Genomic DNA, 21344 nt, shown 5'->3' on the forward strand with positions numbered 1-21344 from the left:
TAGTACAATGTAATTACTAGGTGTTACACGAGATTTATCTACTTGAAATTAAGTGTATCTTGAGGGCTACGTTATTGTAATGATTGTGTACCTACAAAGTACATGATCCATTCTGACAATCTAAATCGTCAGCTTCTGAAAAGCGCCATCCAAGTGAGAAAATACACTCACCAATATACCACAGACAGATATATGTACAGCTGAAGTCAGAAGTTTACATACACCTAGGTTGGAGTCATTAAAACTCATTTTTCAAACAATCCACACATTTCTTGTTAATCAAACTATTGTATCTGGCAAGTCGGATAGGACATATACTTGTGCATGACACAAGTAATTTTTCCAACAATTGTTTGCAGACAGATTGTTTCACTTATAATTCACTGTATCACAATTCCAGTGGGCCAGAAGTTTACATACATTAAGTTGACTGTGCCTTTAAACAGCTTAGAAAATTCCAGAAAATGATGTCATGGCTTTAGAAGCTTTGACAGGCTAATTGACATCATTTGAGTCAATTGGAGATGTATCTGTGGATGTATTTCAAGGCCTACCTTCAAACTCAGTGCCTCTTTGCTTGACATCATGGGGAAATCAAAATAAATCAATTGTAGACCTCCATAAGTCGGGTTCATCCTTGGGAGCAATTTCCATGGTACCACGTTCATCTGGTACCACGTTCATCTGTACAAACAATAGTACGCAAGTATAAACACCATGGGACCACACAGCCGTCATACTGCTCAGGAAGGAGACGCGTTCTGTCTCCTAGAGATGAACGCACTTTGGTGCGAAAAATGCAAATCAATCCCAGAACAACAGCAAAGAATCTTGTGAAGATGCTGGAAGAAACAGGTACAAAAGTATCTATATCCACAGTAAAATGAGTTCTATATTGACATAACCTGAAAGGCTGCTCAGCAAGGAAGAAGCCACTGCTCCAAAACGGCCATAAAAAAAGGCAGACTATGGTTTGCAACTGCACATGGGGACAAAGATCGTACTTTGTGAAGGGCGGAGGCTTGCAAGCCGAAGAACACCATCCCAACCGTGAAGCACGGGTGTGGCAGCATCATGTTGTGGGGGTGCTTTGCTGCAGGAGGGACTGGTGCACTTCACAAATTAGATGGCCTCATGAGGGAGGAAAAGTATGTGGATATATTGAAGCAACATCTCAAGACATCAGTCAGGAAGTTAAAGCTTGGTCACAAATGGTTCTTCCAAATTGACAATGACCCCAAGCATACTTCCAAAGTTGAGGCAAAATGGCTTAAGGACAACAAAGTCAAGGTATTGGAGTGGCCATCACAAAGCCCTGACCTCAATCCCATTGAACATTTGTGGGCAGAACTGAATAAGCGTGTGCGAGCAAGGAGGCCTGCTACCAAATACTAATCGAGTGTATGTAAACTTCTGACCCGCTGGGAATGTGATGAACGAAATAAAAGCTGAAATAAATGTACTCTTCTGTTTTTCTGACATGTCACATTCTTAAAATAAAGTGGTGATCCTAACTGACCTAAGACTTGGAATTTTTACTAGGATTAAATGTCAGGAACTGTGAAAAACTGAGTTTAAATTTAGTTGGCTAAAGTGTATGTAAACTTTCGACTTCAACTGTATAATACCTGCGTAAGTACAAAGTATAAATTGTCAGCTTCTGAAAAGATTTTCGCAGGATTTACATATTTAAAGTGAAGTGTAACTTTATAGTTACCGATAAGCAATTTCTATATAATTAGTTATTACCAAGTGAAAATACCTACAAACAAAAGAAGATTTTCTACTTTAGTCAACTTTATTTCAACATGTAAAAATACCTTACATTTCTGACAAAATAATAAGGATTTTATTTTTAGATTAATAATTAGATTAATTAGATTAAACAAAGAAATATAGGCCTACTACTCAAAAACATAAAATGACCTATTCTAGTGGTGACTCAAATAGTATGGTGAGTAGCTTAGATAGTATGGTGAGTAGCTTAGATAGCTAGCTAATTTAGAAAAATTGGATTGTCTTTTTCGTCTCTTTTTAACATTACAAGTAACAATGGAAATCGACAACTCTGTCTCTGACTGTCTTCATCCGTTTCGTTCTTGTTTTATATTATTTTATTTTTAACCTTTATTTACCTAGGCAAGTCCGTTAAGAACAAATTCTTATTTACAATGACGGCCTACCAAAAGGCAAAATGCTTCCTGCGGGGATGTGGGCTGGGATATTTTTTGATATTTTTTAAATACAAATATATACAGTAAATACTGTGTAGGACAAAAAACACATCACTACAAGAGAGACAACACTACATAAAGAGAGACCTAAGACAACAATATAGCAAGGCAGCAACACATGACAACCCAGCATAAAACTGTCCAGTTTGAGTGTTTGTGTAACGGATTTTCTCCTCTTCGTCTGAGGAGGAGTAAGGATCGGACCAAAGCGCAGCGTGGTAAGTGTTCATGATGATTTTTTATTAAACTCAGAACACTAAACAATAAATGACAACGTGAATATACAAAACCGAAACAGTACCGTGTGGCCCAAACACTCACAAACCAAAAGTGAAACCCAGGCTACCTAAGTATGATTCTCAATCAGAGACAACTAACAACACTTTTCTCTGATTGAGAACCATACTAGGCCGAACAGAAAAAAACAACATAGAAAAACAAACATAGACTGCCCACCCCAACTCACGCCCTGAACATACTAAAACAAATAATAAAATAGCAGAACTACGGTCAGAACGTGACAGTTTGTTGCAGCTTGTTCCTGTCGCTAGCTGCAGCAAACTGCAAAGACGAGTGACCCAGGGATGTGTGTGCGTTGGGGACCTTTAACAGAATGTGACTGGCAGAACGGGTGTTGTACTGTATGTGGAGAACAAGGGCTGCAGTAGATATCTCAGATAGGAGGGAGTGAGACCTAAGAGGGTTTTTACAAATAAGCATCAACCAGTGGCCCCACCCAATTTACCTACCTCATCCCCATACTGTTTATATTTATTTACTTTTCTGCTCTTTTGCACACCAGTATCTCTACCTGCACATGACAATCTGATCATTTATCACTCCAGTGTTAATCTGCAAAATTGTAATTATCCGCCTACCTCCTCATGCCTTTTGCACACAATGTATATAGACTCTCTTTTTCTTTCTACTGTGTTATTGACTTGTTTATTGTTTACTCCATGTGTAACTCTGTGTTGTTGTCTGTTCACACTGCTATGCCTACCTGGTTAAATAAAGGGTAAATAAAAAATTAAAATAAAAAGTGGGTCATGAGACTGGTAAACAGAGATGACCAGTTTACAGAGTAGTATAGAGTGTATTGATGTGTCCCATAAGGAGCATTGGTAGCAGATCTGATGGCCGAATGGTAAAGAACATCTAGCCGTTCGAGAGCGCTCTTACCTGTCGGTCTGTAAATTGCATCTCCCTAATCTAGCATGGGTAGGATGGTCATCTGAATCAGGGTTAGTTTGGCAGCAGGGGTGAAAGAGGAACGATTAAGATAGAGGAAATCAAGTCTAATTTTAACCTTAGCCTACAGCTTGGATATGTGCTGAGAAAAGGACAGTGCACTGTCTATCCACACTCCCAAGTACTTGTATGAGGTGACTACCTCAAGCTCTAAACCCTCAGAGGTAGTAATCACATCTGTGGGGAGAGTGGCATTCTTCTTACCAAACCACATGGCCTTTGTTTTGGGAGGTGTTCAAAACCAGGTTAAGGGTAAATAAAGCTTGTTGGACACTAAGAAAGCTTTGTTGTAGAGCATTTAACCCACAATCAGTGGAGGGGCCAACTGAGTATAAGACAGTATCATCTGCATATAAATGGATGAGAGAGCTTCCTACCTACTGAGCTATGTTGTTGATGTAAATTGAGAAGAGTGTGGGGCCTAGGATGGAGCCTTGGGGTACTCCCTTTGGTGACAGGCAGTGGCTGAGACAACAGATGTTCTGACTTTAGACACTGCACTCTTTGAGAGAGGTAGTTAGCACACTAGGCCAAAGACGCCTCAGAGACACTAATACTCCTTAGCCGGCCCACATGAATGGAAAGGTCTACCGTATCAAAAGCTTTGGCCAAGTCAATACAAATAGCAGCACAACTTTGCTTAGAAAAATGGGAAATTGAGGACCTTTAAGGTTGCAGTGACACATCCATAACCTGAGCAGAAACCAGATTGCATACCAGAGAGAATACTATAGCCAGTCAGTTGATTATTTACAAGTTTTTCCACCACTTTTGATAAACAGGGTAACATAGAAATAAGCCTATAACAGTTAGGATCAGCTTGATCTCCCCCTTTAAATAAAATACCAACTGTGGCTGCCTTCCAAGCAATGGGAACCTCCCCAGAAAGGAGAGACAAGTTAAAAAGGTTGGATATAGGCTTGGCGATGATAGGGGCAGCAACCTTAAAGAAGAAAGGGTCTAAACCAGGGATGGGCAGTTCTAGTCCTCAAGGGCCTGTTTGGTGTCACAGTTGTGCCCCAGCCCCAGTTCCAGCTAACACACCTGACTCCAATAATCACCTAATCATGTTCTTCAGTTTAGAATGCAATTTGATTAATCAGCTGTGTTTGCTAGGGTAGGAGAAAAAAGAGAAAAAGTGTGACACCAATCAGGCCCTCGAGGACTGGAGTTGCCCACCCCTGTTCTAAACCATCTGACCCAGATGTTTTTTTGGGGGTCAAGTTTCAGGAGCTCCTTTAGCACCTTGGACTCAGTGACCGTCTACAGGGAGAAACTTTGTAGCGGGGCAGGTGGAAAAGGAAGGAGCAGCATCAAGGCTAGTCGCTTTAGAAGGGGTGAGAGATTAGGAAATGTTGGACGGGCAATGAGGCTTGGCTGAGTCAAATAGGAATCCTGACTTAATGAAGTGGTGATTAGTCATGTTCTTCTTCTCATTAACAACCCCATCATCAACATTAAGGGACATGGGCAGCTGTGAGGAGGAGGGTTTATTCTCCAGGTCTTTAATCATTTTCCAGAGCTTCTTGGGGTTAGACCCACAGAGAGCGAACTGCTCCTTAAAGTAACTAACTTTGGACTTCCGGATAGCCTGAGTGCACTTATTTCTCATTTGCCTGAACAAGAGCAAGTCAGCCTGAGTATGTGTGTGCCGAGCCTTTCGCCAAATGCAATTCTTGAGGTGGAGTAACTCTGCAAGATCACGGTCGAACCAGGGGCTGAACCTGTTTTAAATTCTAATTTTCTTTATGGGGGTGTGTTTGTTAACAATACCACTGAAAATATCAAAACAGAAGGTCCAAGTATCTTCGACAGAGGGGATCAAGCTGATTATATACCATTTTACAGAGGCCAGGTCATGAAGGAAGGCTTGCTCATTAAAGTGTTTTAGCAAGCGTCTATGACAAATCAGGACAGGTCGTTTCACTGAGCAGCCATTACGAACACCAGACTGTAAAAAAGTGATCACTAAGGTCATTACAGAAAACACCAGACTGATACCTATCAGGATTATTTGTGAGGATAACATTGAGGAGAGAAACCTTTTCTGGGGTAATTGAAGTTGTATCTGGTCTGTCCTAGCAAGCCTGGCAGCCTTAACTCAGCATTCAGTCCCCATAAAGTAAAATATATAATTGTAATGTACTTTATTTGTCTTTATTTTTTTAAATGTTTTTTTCTTCTTGGCTTTCAAAATAGCATCAGACTAAACACTACTCCCTCAGTGCCAGGTTGGATGGTGTCCTCAGATCTCTCCTGTTTGTTTGGTAGAGCACCCCCCGAGTTTTGATCTGGAGCAAAGGCCATGTTGTAGCGGGTAGCATCCTGCATATGTCCCTGCCGAAAAATCCAAGTTTATTAAACTCCAAATTTATCCTTTTGTAAAACATGTTGAAAAATATGAGCGCTCACGTGTAGCATACCGGAGTCGCCTCCTCACTGTTGAAGTTGAGACTGGTGTTTTGCGGTTACTTTTTAATGAAGCTGCCAGTTGAGGACTTGAGAGGCATCGGTTTCTCAAACTAGACACTAATGTACTTGTCCTCTTGCTCAGTTGTGCACCGGGGCCTCCCACTCCTCTTTCTATTCTGGTTAGAGCCAGTTTGTGCTGTTCTGTGAAGGGATTAGTACATAGCGTTGTATGAGATCTTCAGATTCTTGGCAATTTCTCGCATGGAAGAGCCTTCATTTCTCAGAACAAGAATAGACTGACAAGTTTCAGAAGAAAGTTATTTGTTTCAGGCCATTTTGAGCCTGTAATCAAACCCACAGATGCTGAGGCTCCAGATACTCAACTAGTCTAAAGAAGGCCAGTTTTATTGCTTCTTTAATCGGGACAACAGTTTTCAGCTGTGCTAACATAATTGCAAAATGGTTTTCTAATGATCAATTAGCCATTTAAAATGATAAACTTGGATTAGCTAACACAACGTGCCATTGGAACACAGGAGTGATGGTTGCTGATAATGGGCCTCTGTACGCCTATGTAGATATTCCATGCAAATATATGTAGTTTCCAGCTACAATAGTCATTTACAACATTAACAATGTCTACACTGTATTTCTGATCAATTTGATGTTATTTTAATGGACAATTTTTTTTATTTTCTTTCAAAAACAAGGACATTTCTAAGTGACCCCAAACTTTTGAACGGTAGTGTAGATACTATACATTACCCCTAATCATCATTATGATTTCTATAGTTTAGGCATATAGCTAGTTAGGCCTAGCTAGTTGTTGTATTATCCAGCTAGCAATAATAGTGCTCGTGTTGACACAAATAGCTAGCTAGCTAGCTAGCTAACATTAACATGCTGGGGATCTCACGTAATACCATTGTGGTATGGATACCCTGAGAACAAGGTTCAGGGACGATAAGACCATTGAGCCCAGCTAACGTTAGCTAGATATTTAGCCAGCGAGTAGCAACCATAACAAATTTGCCAGCTTTAGGTCGCTAGCTAGCTGGTCATGGTTTGAAAGCTAGCTAGAGCGCTAGCTAGTCTAAAAATAAATAAACAGACCCCCCATGGGGAGCCAGGCGCAACCAATAAGAAAGAGTTTTCCCCACAAAAAAGGGCTTTATTACAGTCACAAATATGGATTGTGGATTGTGGATTGTGGATTATCTTGACAAAGGATAAAATGCTCACTAACAGGGATGTAAACAAATTTGTGCTCACATTTTGAGAGAATGTAAACCAGGTGTCCTGAAAAATGGAGCGGCGATGGCTAGAAGGCCGGTGACATTGACCGCCGAACGCTGCCCAAACAAGGAGGGGAGCCGTGAGTTGTGACCCACCCTTGACGCGCGGATCCAGCAGCGCGCCTCGGGGATGACCCAGAGGACGAGGTGCAGGGAGATCCGGCTGGAGACGGTGGAACTCCCGTAGCATTTCAGGGTCCAACACGTCCGCCACCGGAACCCAGCACCTCTCCTCAGGACTATACCCCTCCCACTCCACGAGGTACTGAAGGCCCCTCGATCGACGCATTGAATCCAGGATGAAATGGACGGAGTACGCCGTGGCCCCCTCGATGTCCAGAGGGGGAGAAGGAACCTCCCGCACCTCAGACTCCTGGAGCGGACCAACCACCACCGGCCTGAGGAGAGACACATGGAATGAGGGGTTAATACGGTAATTGGGGAGAAGATGTAACCTGTAACACACCTCGTTCACTCTACTCAGGACTTTGAATGGCCCCACAAACCGCGGACCCAGCTTCCTGGAGGGCAGGAGGGGGGGCAGGTTTCGGGTCGAGAGCCAGACCCGGACCCGCGGCCTCACTGCGGTGATAGTCCGCGCTGGTTTTTTGGAGCAGAGCGGCCTGCTGGACGTGAACATGGGCGGCTTCCCATGTCTTCTCCGCGCGCCTGAACCAGTCATCCACCGCAGGAGCCCCGGTCTGACTCTGATGCCACGACGCCAGAAACGGCTGGTACCCCAATACGCACTGAAAGGGGGAAAGGTTAGTGGAGGAGTGGCAGAGCGAGTTCTGCGCCATCTCGGCCCAGGGCACGAACGCTGCTCACTCCCCCGGCCGGTCCTGGCAATAAGATCGCAAAAACCTGCCTACATCCTGGTTCACTCTCTCCACCTGCCCATTACTCTTGGGGTGAAAACCTGAGGTGAGGCTGATCGAGACCCCAGACGTTCCATGAACGCCCTCCAGACTCTCGAAGTGAACTGGGCACCTCGATCAGACACTATATCCTCAAGCACCCCATAGTGCCGGAAGACGTGTGTAAACAAGGCCTCCGCAGTCTGTAGGGCCGTAGGTAGACCGGGCAAAGGGAGGAGATGACAGGACTTAGAGAGGCGATCCACAACAACCAGGATCGGGGTGTTTCCCTGTGAGGGAGGAAGATCGGTCAGAAAATCCACAGACAGGTGTGACCAAGGCCGTTGTGGAACGAGTAAGGGATGTAGCTTACCTCTGGGCAGGTGTCTAGGAGCCTTGCACTGGGTGCACACCGAGCAGGAGGAAACATAAACCCTCAAGCCCATTGCCAAGGTAGACCACCAGTACTTCCCACTCAGACAGCGCACCGTTCGGCCGATCCCCGGATGACCAGAGGAGGGTGCCTTGTGGGCCCAATAGATCAACTGGTCACGGACAGCAAACGGAACGTACAGACGCCCAACAGGACACTGGAGGGGAGCGGGCTCTGTACGTAACGCCTACTCAATGTCCGCATCCAGCTCCCACACAACCGGCACTACCAGGCAGGAGGCCGGGAGTGTGGGAGTCTGATCCATGGGCCGCTCCTCTGTGTCATACAGCCGGGACAGTGCGTCTGCCTTAACATTTTGGGAACCTGGTCTGTAGGACAGGGTAAACACAAAACGGGTCTGGACTTTCCACCGTGGCAGCACCAACGGAAACCCCTTCACACCTCCTCGAGCACTCTCGCGACGACCCCGTGAGAGCCCTCTGTTGCCATGAAATGGTGGAGTCATGACGAGCTAACCAGGAAAGGCCTAGTACCATGGGAAACGCAGGAGAGTCAATGAGGAAGAGACTGATTCTCTCCTCATGACCCTCCTGCGTCACCATGACCAGGGAGATGGTGGCTTCCCTAATTAACCCGGACCCTAATGGTTGACTATCCAGAGCATGTACCGGGAAGGGTCTAACCACAGGAACAATGGGGATCCTTAAACTAAGGGCGAACGCTCTGTCGATAAAATTCCCAGCCGCGCCTGAATCGACGAGCGCCTTATGCTGGGAATGCGGGGAAAACTCAGGAAAACAAACATGAACAAACAGGTGGACAACAGAGGACTCTGGATGAGAGTGGTGCAGACTCACCTATGTTGACGCCAGAGAGCCCTTCTGCTGCCTCGAGTCCCAGGGACCAACCCGGCACCGACCGGCAGTGTGCCCTCTGCGGCCACAGATGGTGCACGTGAAGGCCCCTCCTCCAGCCTCCCTAAGCGCAGCCCTTCCCAGCTCCATTGGCGGTGCTGGAAGATGAAACCAACAGAGCCATCTCTGGACGTCGGCAGGTGACCAGCAGGTTATCCAACCGAATCCACCAGTAGGTCAAAGGTGATGGTGGCATCCCTGCAGGCCAACTCCCGATGGACATCCTCCAGGCTGCATCTTTAATGGTCGATAAGGGCCCTGTCGTTCCATCCTGCTCTGGAGGCCAAGGTCCGAAATTCCAGGGCGAACTCCTGGACGCTCCTCATCCCCTGCCTCAGGTGGAAGAACTGTTCGAAGACTGCGCGGAAGCGGCGGGTGAACTCCTCGAAGTGGTCCAACGCCGTATCTCCTTCCCCCCCGCACGCCGTTTGCCAACTCCAGAGCTCTCCCCTAAAGGCACGAGACGAGGGCGGAAACCCTCTCTCTTCCCGAGGGAGCTGGGTGAACGTTGGCCAGGTAGAGGTCCAGCTGTAACAGTAACCCCTGGCACCGTGCTGCCGTCCCATCATACTCCCTGGGAAGGGAGAGACGCATCCCACTGGGACCGGATACCATGGACCGCTGTCTCTCCCAGCGGCCCATGGTCTGGACAACGCGATCCATCGTGGCGCCATGATGTTGCAGCATCGCCAAGTGTTCTCGGGCGTGGTCCTCAACTCCTTTGACCGGGGTACCTGCTCCTGCTGACTCCATGGGTGGTGTGGAATTCTGTCAGGGTTTTCGCTGCTGGTCATTGCAGTCAAGTGCAGGAGAGCAGAGAATAGGTGATCAGGCGACTTTATTAGCCAAGGGAAACAAACAGACGGGCGCAAACAGCTACAACTCAAGCCAACCATCAAAAGTGACAAGCGCAAAATACCGTCAATAATATAACAATAAGGTTCACCAATAATTCCCCAAATAGGGTACAGGCGATGCCCAAGGTGAAAAACCATACTGGCGCGATACAACAAACACAAAACAAAAAACAATTCCAAACAAAGACATGGGGGGGAACAGAGGAATATATATATATATATATATATATATATGCAGTGTGATTAGGGAATGTAAACCAGGTGTGCGGGGAACAAGACAAAACAAATGGAACAATGAAAAATGGAGCGGCGATGGCTAGAAGGCTGGTGACGTCGACCGCCGCCCGAACAAGGAGGGGAGTCGACTTCGGCGGAAGTCGTGACAATTGTGGACTACAGGAAAAGGAGGACCGAGCACATCCCCATTCTCATCGACGGGGCTGTAGTGGAGCAGGTTGAGAGCTTCAAGTTCCTTGGTGTCCTCATCAACAACAAACTAGAATGGTCCAAACACACCAAAACAGTCGTGAAGAGGGCACTACAAAGCCTATTCCCCCTCAGGAAACTAAAACGATTTGGCATGGGTCCTGAGATCTTCAAAAGGTTCTACAGCTGCAACATCGAGAGCATGGTTGGTACGGCAATTGCTCGACCTCCGACCGCAAGGCACTACAGAGGGTAGTGTGTACATCCCAGTACCTCACTGGGGCTAAGCTGCCTGCCATCCAGGACCTCTACACCAGGCGGTGTCAGAGGAAGGCCCTAACAATTGCATGGCAAGCGGTACTGGAGTGCCAAGTCTAGGACAAAAAGGCTTCTCAACAGTTTTTACCCCCGAGCCATAAGACTCCTGAACAGGTAATCAAATGGCTACCCGGACTTTTTGCATTGTGTGCCTCCTCCAACCCCTCTTTTATGCTGCTGCTACTCTCTGTTTATCATATATGCATAGTCACTTTAACTATACATTCATGTACATACTACCTCAATTGGCCCGACCAACTGGTGTCTGTATGTAACCTCACTACTGTATATAGCCTCGCTACTGATATTTTTCACTGTCTTTTTACTGTTGTTTTATTTCTTTACTTACCTATTGTTCACCTAATACCTTTTATGCACTATTGGTTAGAGCCTGTAAGTAAGCACACGTGACAAATAAACTTTGATTTGATCCCCTGAACGCAGCTCACTCTCCAGATCCCAATCACCTGAATTCTGATCACCTGTCCACACACCTGTATGTCATTTACACACACTATTTAATTCAGTTCATTGCACCCCATCATTGTGAGGTATTGTTAATTTTTGTACACATTCTATTCGGAGTACTGTTTATTTCCATATTAGTCCTCCCGTGTATCGTAGTATTTTGCCTATTCCCTGCCTGTACTTTTGCCTATCAGATGTCCTGTTGTCAACCAGCCTGATCTCCCGAACCGCGTTATTAGCCTTTTCCCTGGCTGTACTGTTACCTTTTTGGATTCCCAGTGTATGACCTTCTGCCTGTCTAGATCCTGCTACCTGCCTCCTCCTGTGGTCCTTTTCTAAATAAACACCTGCCCTGTGCTTGAAACCAGCACTCTGTCTCCCATCATACTCAATACAGATAGCTTGCCATCGTCCATGTAAGATGTTGGGGAAAGGAAATTGAAAGTTTACGCCATAGCACATACAGGCAGAAGTATTCATATTTGGTAGTTGAGCAGTGCCGTTAACACATACTACATGCCGGATTATTGCGCTGGACTTTGTAGAGACGTGTCATAATGACGAAGTAATTTCAGCTGCAAATCGAAACTTAACGGAAAACAGAGAGCAAGCTTTCAGTTTCATTTCTCTTTTCCTTTCGCATCTCTAGCAACAGAGGTATTGATGTCAGTTGTCCAAATGCAGAGCCAATCAACAATCAGCTGGACAGCCCAGTCATTGTAGATAGCATATATAAAACCCAGTGAGTAGACAAAATCTCACGGACAGACATACGTTTCGAAAAGCTACAGCTAAACTGTCCGTTTTGGAAACCTGCTACTTCCCCTGCTCAGAAGCAATGGATCTTCAGGAATGGGCCAGCATTCTCCAGAACACGATTGAGGAGCATGACATAGAGGACACCTGGAGCATTGAATTTGATAGCGCCATCATTCCTGATCACCCAGCGAGAGGTTGGCAGCAGTACATCAGTGGGGCATTTGCAAGGTAGGCTCTTTGAATAAAGTGTAAATAGACGTATATCAATTCAATTCAGAACATAGAAATGTGTTTACAAATGTACAGTAAACCTGATTAAATGTTAAATGACTGTATTCAATGGGATAGGGACTTAATAGATTACATTCAGAATCAAGACGTGAAATATACTATACAGTGGGGCAAAAAAAGTATTTAGTCAGCCACCAATTGTGCAAGTTCTCCCACTTAGAAAGATGAGAGGCCTGTAATTTTCATCAAAGGTACACTTCAACTACGACAGACCAAATGAGGAAAAAAAATCCAGAAACTCACAGTGTAGGATTTTTAATGAATTTATTTGCAAATTATGGTGGAAAATAAGTATTTGTAAATGTCAGGAATTGTTAAAAACTGAGTTTAAATGTATTTGGCTAAGGTGTATGTAAACTTCAGACTTCAACTGTATCACTTATCTCTCCCTGCAGGTTCATGTGCTCAAAGTGTAAGAGGACCTGGCCTTCGAAAAGAGTTCTGGTGGTGTTTCACATGCGTCTGTTGGAGGACAAGGGGATGGTTAAAGTGAAACGCTACAGACAGGAGTGCAAGAAGTGTGTACAGAGTACAATGGAGGAGCCTCATTTTAAGACAGAGAACATTGAGGTTCTGCTGGAGAAGCTTGTTGTGAAGATCCTCGTCAAGTGCTACTATAAGGACGCAGGCGAAAATAATAACCCATTCCATTTGGAAGGGAGGAGTGATGGACCCCATGAGGCTGCCCATTGTGAAGCCTGTAAACATGGCATCTGCAGACAGGTGACCACAAAAGAAACAGAATGAAAAATATAGAAACATCTGGGAAATGTTTAACTCCTAAATGTATTGTATAATCAATGAACAATTTTGAGGAGAGTTGGATGTCGAACTGGATATAATACTGTAAAGATAATTGTATTTCCTGATGAAGCTGCGAAAACGATATCCTCTGAATCAAGGATGGATGGGGGGGGGGGGGGGGGGGGAGAAGGCATTAACTGAATTGTCCACCATTTCATCCAGACGAAATGTACTTGTTTTTTTTTATACAAAAGTTGATAGTTGATTGAGAAAGTAGTTTCCATTATATGCATTCTTTTGCAATAATCTCTTACACTTTAAAAAGAGTTGAAGGAATTACTTCTCAACAGGTGTACAAATCATATCCCATGTGTCAGGTGATGATGACCTTTATGGTGCAGAGACGACTGTCTACAATGCAAATGCATACAAGCAAGGCAACATTGCTTTAGAAGCACATTTGCATGGATTACAAATATTTGTGGGACTTTACACAGATCTTAGTGTGCAAAACGTGACAACATTTTTATAATGTTCAGTGTGTGTGTGTGTGTACTTTGCTTATGACATCAGCAGGGAGTTAAACACCCTTATATGATTTATAACTTTGAGTCAAATGTCCTGACCTGCTATAAAACTGCTTTAAAAATTGAATTTCACTGTTGTCGAGTTATTTCATCAGAAAAACAGATAGGAACAATGACTACGTACAACCAGGGGTTAAATTGGGCCAGGTCCCACCCAGTCCGAGACCCTGTACCTATGATCCAAATGAGAGCCAGGCGGAGCTGAGATCCGGTACCTTTCGTTAGCCTATTTGAATTATGTCATTTAAAAAAAAAAATGGTTGTCCACATTTGTAAATTTTTCACAGTCAACAACATGAGTGGGAAAAAAGGTGCTTGTGGTTGATGCATTTATAAGCATTACTAATAACATTACTAGAAGAAACCATGAACAGGACAAGAAGCAGAGTCCTGCCTAACCTAAGTACAGGGGGTCTCTAATGTAAACCGGATCTCTTTCCTCCATTAGAAAAGCCTATAAGACTGTCCCACTTTAGCTACTCCATGCTGTCCTACTTCAGCTAGCCGTGGTTAGTGAAATGAGACAACAAAAATGACAGAATTACATTTTAACATAATATGGGCAACTTTTATGTATTTTAATGCACAAGTACAAGGTATGCACACATCCATCATAACATTTACATCACAGTTTGGCACTGTGTGTTATGACAGTTTAATCATCTTAACATCAAAACAGAAAAAAAAACGATGTCACTGATATTATTGTGTGCTTCGCGGGGTGAGCTTCCTGTTTGAAACTTGCTTTGTCCGCCTCTCTGATGTCACAGTCTTATAGGCTTTTCCATTGGAGGAAAGACATGTAATCAATAGTGTTTTTTTTAACTGTGGGTTCGAGCCTACTTTACATCAAGCTTTTTTTGTTGAGGAAAAAACAATTACATTTTTGTCATTGATGCTCGATTCAAAACACGTGACAAAGTGATTTATTATAATAATGCATAAACTGTAAAACATTGTAGTCCTGCATGTAAGTGTAACCTTCATAAGAATACACTAATGACAGTCAACTGTCTTCCTGAGGAGTATGTATTATTTTTTTCGTTTTTGCTCAATCTGATTGGGCAGGGCCTGGCAGGGCCTGGCTCCCCAGTGAGTGGGCCCAAGACCCCACAGTCCCACCCATGCCTACCAGAGGAGGCTGGTGAGAGAAGCTATATGAGGACATGCCTATTGTAATGGCTAGAATGAAATAAATGGAATGGAGTCAAACGTGTGGTTTCCAGACATGCCGCCCACCAGCCTCCTCTGATGCCTACGCCCCTGACACCGGTACCTATTTTACTCCAAGTCAAGCACTACACACTAACACAATAAATATACATCTACATTTCAAATCCACTTATGAGTCAACTCTAAATATATAACATTATTCATGAACAAATCACTGTGTGCATGACTTTGTACTTAAAGCAATGTTTACTTTTCCGAAGACGACAGAAAAAGAGTTCCTACTTCTCCTAGTGCATCAAATTTATTTGAGCACGACATAAATACTCGCTCCCCTATTGCCCCAGCATTCAGGCATGCATAATAACAAATTAACATGCTATATTAAGATATGAACCTGGTGAAATTCACAAAATATTATTAACAGCGGTTACATTCTGACAACCATTTGTCTCTTTGAGCTTGGTGAGAGCATGGTTGTCCTATTATTTTGCGTACATCCTTCGCACAACATTTTGGGAACGGCGCAGGATACCCAGCTAGCACATAATGTTCTGAGAACCATATGTTTCTTATATGGGAATTTCAGTACTTCAGCATAATATTTTCTGCAGGTTTCCTCATGGATCTATTTCAAGTCATGTTCTCAGAACAATAAGAAAACTTTCCATAAAAACTACAAGAAAACATTAATAATATGCAAAGAACCTTGTAAGAAATGTAGTTAAAAACATTATTTTCCCAGCAATAAAAAAAACTCTAGCATCTATCTCGTTAAATGTGTCCAGGTGTGTTGGCCGCACCCACTAATTGGCCATACCTGATCTTAATGAGTGCTTGTTTCCTTTGAAATTGGGTTTATTTGAATAGACTAAAATGAACAGCTCTGTATGAGTAAAAAAAAAACATGCCATACTAGCTCAATCCTGATGGGGCATTGGACTAATTCCATGGATAGAAAACAGAATATCACATTGACACTGTGCCACAAGGAAAAAAATGTGTTTGCATGATTAATGCCTAAAGAAATAATGTGTCCTATCTGTGTTTGGAGTTCAAAACAGTTAACTTTAGCAAGCAGTGTTATTGAAACATGTTCTCATAATGTAATTACCTTCAAATTACCTTTCATTTCCATTCTCAGAACCTTTAACCCCCCAGGGAAGCATAGTAAAACATTCTCAGAACCTTTAAACCCCCAGGGAAGCATAGTAAAACATTCTCAGAACCTTTAAACCCCCAGGGAAACATAGTAAAACATTCTCAGAACCTTTAAACCCCCAGGGAAGCGTAGTAAAACATTCTCAGAACCTTTAACCCCCCAGGGAAGCAGAGTAAAACATTCTCAGAACCTTTAAACCCCCAGGGAAGCGTAGTAAAACATTCTCAGAACCTTTAACCCCCCAGGGAAGCAGAGTAAAACATTCTCAGAACCTTTAAACCCCCAGGGAAGCATAGTAAAACATTCTCAGAACCTTTAAACCCCCAGGGAAACATAGTAAAACATTCTCAGAACCTTTAAACCCCCAGGGAAGCAGAGTAAAACATTCTCAGAACCTTTAAACCCCCAGGGAAACATAGTAAAACATTCTCAGAACCTTTAAACCCCCAGGGAAGCATAGTCAAACATTCTCAGAACCTTTAAACCCACAGGGAAGCAGAGTAAAACATTCTCAGAACCTTTAAACCCTCAGGGAAGCATAGTAAAACATTCTCAGAACCTTTAAACCCCCAGGGAAGCATAGTCAAACATTCTCAGAACCTTTAAACCCCCAGGGAAGCATAGTAAAACATTCTCAGAACCTTTAAACCCCCAGGGAAGCGTAGTAAAACATTCTCAGAACCTTTAAACCCCCAGGGAAACATAGTAAAACATTCTCAGAACCTTTAAACCCCCAGGGAAGCGTAGTAAAACATTCTCAGAACCTTTAAAGCCCCAGGGAAACATAGTAAAACATTATCAGAACCTTTAAACCCCCAGGGAAGCAGAGTAAAACATTCTCAGAACCTTTAAACCCCCAGGGAAACATAGTAAAACATTCTCAGAACCTTTAAACCCCCAGGGAAACATAGTAAAACATTCTCAGAACCTTTAAGCCCACAGGGAAGCAGAGTAAAACATTATCAGAACCTTTAAACCCCCAGGGAAGCGTAGTAAAACATTCTCAGAACCTTTAAACCCCCAGGGAAACATAGTAAAACATTATCAGAACCTTTAAACCCCCAGGGAAGCATAGTAAAACATTCTCAGAACCTTTAAACCCACAGGGAAGCATAGTAAAACATTCTCAGAACCTTTAAACCCCCAGGGAAGCATAGTAAAACATTCTCAGAACCTTTAAACCCCCAGGGAAGCATAGTAAAACATTCTCAGAACCTTTAAACCCCCAGGGAAGCATAGTAAAACATTCTCAGAACCTTTAAACCCCCAGGGAAGCATAGTAAAACATTCTCAGAACCTTTAAACCCACAGGGAAGCATAGTAAAACATTCTCAGAACCTTGCTGCAATCTAAAAAATGAAGGTTCCCAGAACAGGAAAAATGTATACTTCTTGTTCTCAGAACCTTTCAATAAGGTTGAGTTGTACCGGTCAGGAAACGTATGGCTTTGTTCTCAGAACCTATGGGAAACAAAACATGTACATTCCCACAACTTCTAAGGAAACAAATGTGATAGCTGGGCCAGGACTATCAGTTGAAATAGAAACCTAACAGCACACTTAAGTTTCACTTTCCCCATAGCATTCCTGTTGAAGGCAACAGTTTTAAGAAAGCTATTTGCATAACTGCCAGGTCATTCTTAGCTACAGTATAAGTGTGTGTGAAGAAGAAGGATAACAACAACAAGTCAAAGGGTTTGGCTACTTCACCAAAAGAGCAATGACTAACCGAGAATGGATTAGGATTTTTCAATCAAAGGTCAATAATCTGAAGAGGAATAAGAGAGACCGCTGGCGTATCGAGTTTGATGAGTCCATTAAGGCAGACAATGTGCAATTTGGCTGGCATCAGTACATCAGTGGGGCATTTGGAAGGTAGGAGTCCTTTGATATTGTTGCACTGTGTGTGTTACCTGTTAGGTGCTAACATAGACAACCAAAAACAGGTCATTGTGTGTATCTGATAAATTAAATACATTAGACTGATAGTTGACATTGAAGTATTAATTTAAAGGGTAAATGCTGTAAAATGTTTTAAACTATAGTAGATAGATATATTTAAACTGTATGCTGAACAAAAATATAAAAGCAACAATTTCAATGATTTTACGGAGTTACAGTTCATATGAGGAAATCAGTCAATTGGGTGCATGGCTGCACCCCTGCCCAGTCATGTGAAATCCATGGATTAGGGCTGATTAGTCAATCAGAATGAGTTTTTCCCCACAAAAGGGCTTTATTACAGACAGAAATAAGCCTCAGCACCCCCCCTCAGACGATCCGGCAGGTGAAGAAGCCGGATGTGGAGGTCCTGGGCTGGCTTGATTACACACGGTCTGCGGTTGTGAGGCCGGTTGCAAGTATTGCCAAATTCTCTAAAACAATGTTGGGGACGGCTTATGGTAGAGAAATTAAATGAGCTCTGGCAACATCTCTGGTGGACATTCCTGCAGTCAGCATTCCAAATTGCATGCTCCCTCAAAACTTAAGACATCTGTGGCATTGTGTTGTGTGACAAAACTGCACATTTTAGAGTGGTCTTTTATTGTCCCCAGCACAAAGTGCACCTGTGTAATGATCATGCTCTTTAATCAGCTTATTGATATGCCACACCTGTCAGGTTGATGGATTATCTTGGCAAAGGAGAAATGCTCACTAACAGGGATGTAGACAAATTTGTGCACAAAATTTGAGAGAAATAAGCTTGTGCGTATGGAAAAGTTTGGGGATATTTTACTTCAGCTCATGGAACAAGGGACCAACACTTTACATAATTTTCTTCAGTATATTGTTCAGTATATTTCTCTAGCTTTCATGTAGCCCTCTCAAAAAGTATGTTTGAATGCAATTATTTGTAATTCAACACCAGGTAAAGACTGAATTATTTGTAAGTCAACACCAGGTAAAGACTGTGCCTGGGGTTGAATTACGAAGAATACTTGCGCAAAGTATAACACAAGTTGATGACAACAGCACCGTAATGGATTTCAACAATTGCTCTGTTAAAAGCTGCTTGTGTCTGAAACCCACTTCCCCCTTTTTTCTCCAATTTCCACATGAAGGTTCAAGTGCTCCAAGTGTAACAGAAGTTGGTCCTCTGGCCGGGTGAATGTGGTGTTTCACATGCATCTATCGTCAGGGCAGGGAATGGTGAAAGTGCGATGTTTGCGTCAGGAATGCAGGCAATGTGACGGCGCTCTTATGGAGGAGGCCAGTTTCGATGAGGAGAAACTCGAAGTCCTACTGGAGAAACTGATGGAGAAGATTCGTGTCAAGTGCTACCGCGAGAACCTGGGCAAGAGAAACAGACGTGATTTCGATGACGAAGACGATGAAGGTCCCCCCCATGAGAGTGCCCATTGCGAAGCCTGCAGTATGGGCCTTTGCACAAAGCGTTTTAAAGCCCGGTAGAATATGGTAGAAATAGACTGGTATACGCCCTAATACACTTTTTATAATATTTCTCTTTGTTTTACTTGTCTATATCTAGTGGTCATTGGGTACACCCTAATGTCTAATTGCTAAAGCTATTTGTTGATTAAATAAATGCAGTGAGACACTGGTGGAACTGGTGGAAGATAGGTGTGGCTGCACAGGGCACAACGAAAGTGGAATAAGAGCCTCAGCAACGTGAGATTAGAGAGGTAGAGAAGGTTCCTCAGCTATGTGAGGTTAGAGAGGTAGAGAAGGTTCCTCTACTATGTGAGATTAAAGAGGTAGAGAAGGTTCAGAGAAGTAGAGAAGGTTCCTCGGCTATGTGAGGTTAGAGAGGTAGAGAAGGTTCCTCTACTATGTGAGATTAGAGAGGTAGAGAAGGTTCCTCTACTATGTGAGGTTAGAGAAGTAGAGAAGGTTCCTCAGCTATGTGAGGTTAGAGAGGTAGAGAAGGTTCCTCTACTATGTGAGATTAGAGAGGTAGAGAAGGTTCCTCTACTATGTGAGGTTAGAGAAGTAGAGAAGGTTCCTCAGCTATGTGAGGTTAGAGAAGTAGAGAATTTTCCTCAGCTATGTGGGGTTAGAGAGGTAGAGAAGGTTCCTCAGCTATGTGGGGTTAGAGAGGTAGAGAAGGTTCCTCTACTTGTGATTCCTTTGAAGAGGAAATGGATTGCCTTTATTTTGCAGCTGTTCCAGTGTGTGTACAAACAATGTGTCACGTCCTGACCTTAGTTCCTTTTTTATGTCTCTATTTTGGTTTGGTCAGGGCGTGAGTTGAGGGGTGGGCATTCTATGTGTTTTTTCTATGTTTTCTATTTCTATGTGTTTGACCTGGTATGGTTCCCAATCAGAGGCAGCTGTAAATCGTTGTCCCTGATTGAGAACCATACTTAGGTAGCCTTTTCCCACCTGTGTTTTGTGGGTAATTATTTTTTCCCTGTGTGTTTGTGTGCACCTCGTGTTGTGTCACGGTCTTTTTTTTCTTTTTTCTGTTTACCTGTTTGTTTCTTGGTTGTTTCTGTTTCACTTTCATTAAAAGACGTGGAACTACATGCACACTGCGCCTTGGTTGATTTATGACAGGAAGTTTGACGATAGCCAGCGTGACACAAAGCTTTATTACTGTCATTGAATTATTCTGCTGGTACACCAACAATACTGTTGGGTCTGTGTATTTCCTGTCTTACTCCACAGTGTGTCTATTTGTAGTTGTAATCCAATCTAATGAAGGCGAAACAAGTTTTATTGCACAAGACATTTGTTGATGATGGGGTGTGATATTAGGCGTGAACTACTACAAGACACAACATGTCACTCTTTTGTATTCTTACGTGGAAGTTTATTACCCATAACCAAAATAAATACACCACATATCCTCTTCCTCTTTCATGATGATGACTTAGCCTTTATGGTAACGGTGACAGGCCTGCACTGGCCACAACCCCCCCCCCCCCCTTTGTCAAAGACAATGTAAATAAAATGGCTTTATGAACTCATTTGCATTTCTTCCCAATCATTGTGTGAATCGAATGTATTATTGGCAGCGTGATGATGAAGTTAAAAAGGATTAACTGTATTTTAGTACCGTTTCCTCCATACACACACGTTTAGCTACTCCTAGCGACAATTATTTGAATGTTCATCTTAACACGATGCTGATGTTTACAGAGACAGTAATACTTGATTGCAAACATCTACAGTTGAAGTCGGAAGTTTACACACACCTCAGCCAAATACATTTTAAACTCAGTTGTTCACAATTCCTGACATT

General features: G+C 43.2%; 3 protein-coding genes across 5 annotated transcripts; 2 read left to right on the forward strand and 1 right to left on the reverse strand.

The window, feature by feature from the left end:
* Window positions 1-7119: 7119 nt before the first annotated feature.
* LOC118965595 lies at window positions 7120-11970 on the reverse strand. Its single transcript, XM_036986834.1, has 2 exons — window positions 11690-11970; window positions 7120-7590 (listed from the first exon to the last, which is right to left on the reverse strand). The coding sequence occupies exons 1-2, from the start codon at window positions 11904-11906 to the stop codon at window positions 7166-7168; spliced, it is 642 nt and encodes a 213-aa protein (XP_036842729.1). The 5' UTR covers window positions 11907-11970; the 3' UTR covers window positions 7120-7165.
* A 105-nt stretch (window positions 11971-12075) lies between these two features.
* LOC100135997 (VHSV-induced protein-5) lies at window positions 12076-13870 on the forward strand. 3 transcript variants are annotated; one of them, XM_036974755.1, is made up of 3 exons: window positions 12076-12413; window positions 12872-13199; window positions 13571-13870. In XM_036974755.1, the coding sequence occupies exons 1-3, from the start codon at window positions 12265-12267 to the stop codon at window positions 13670-13672; spliced, it is 579 nt and encodes a 192-aa protein (XP_036830650.1). In that variant the 5' UTR covers window positions 12076-12264; the 3' UTR covers window positions 13673-13870.
* A 3897-nt stretch (window positions 13871-17767) lies between these two features.
* LOC110529481 (receptor-transporting protein 2) lies at window positions 17768-21067 on the forward strand. The gene is made up of 2 exons (XM_021611716.2): window positions 17768-18013; window positions 19201-21067. The coding sequence occupies exons 1-2, from the start codon at window positions 17859-17861 to the stop codon at window positions 19547-19549; spliced, it is 504 nt and encodes a 167-aa protein (XP_021467391.2). The 5' UTR covers window positions 17768-17858; the 3' UTR covers window positions 19550-21067.
* Window positions 21068-21344: the final 277 nt, after the last annotated feature.

The sequence above is a fragment of the Oncorhynchus mykiss genome, chromosome 1, assembly GCF_013265735.2.
Source record: "Oncorhynchus mykiss isolate Arlee chromosome 1, USDA_OmykA_1.1, whole genome shotgun sequence".
NCBI lineage: Eukaryota > Metazoa > Chordata > Actinopteri > Salmoniformes > Salmonidae > Oncorhynchus > Oncorhynchus mykiss.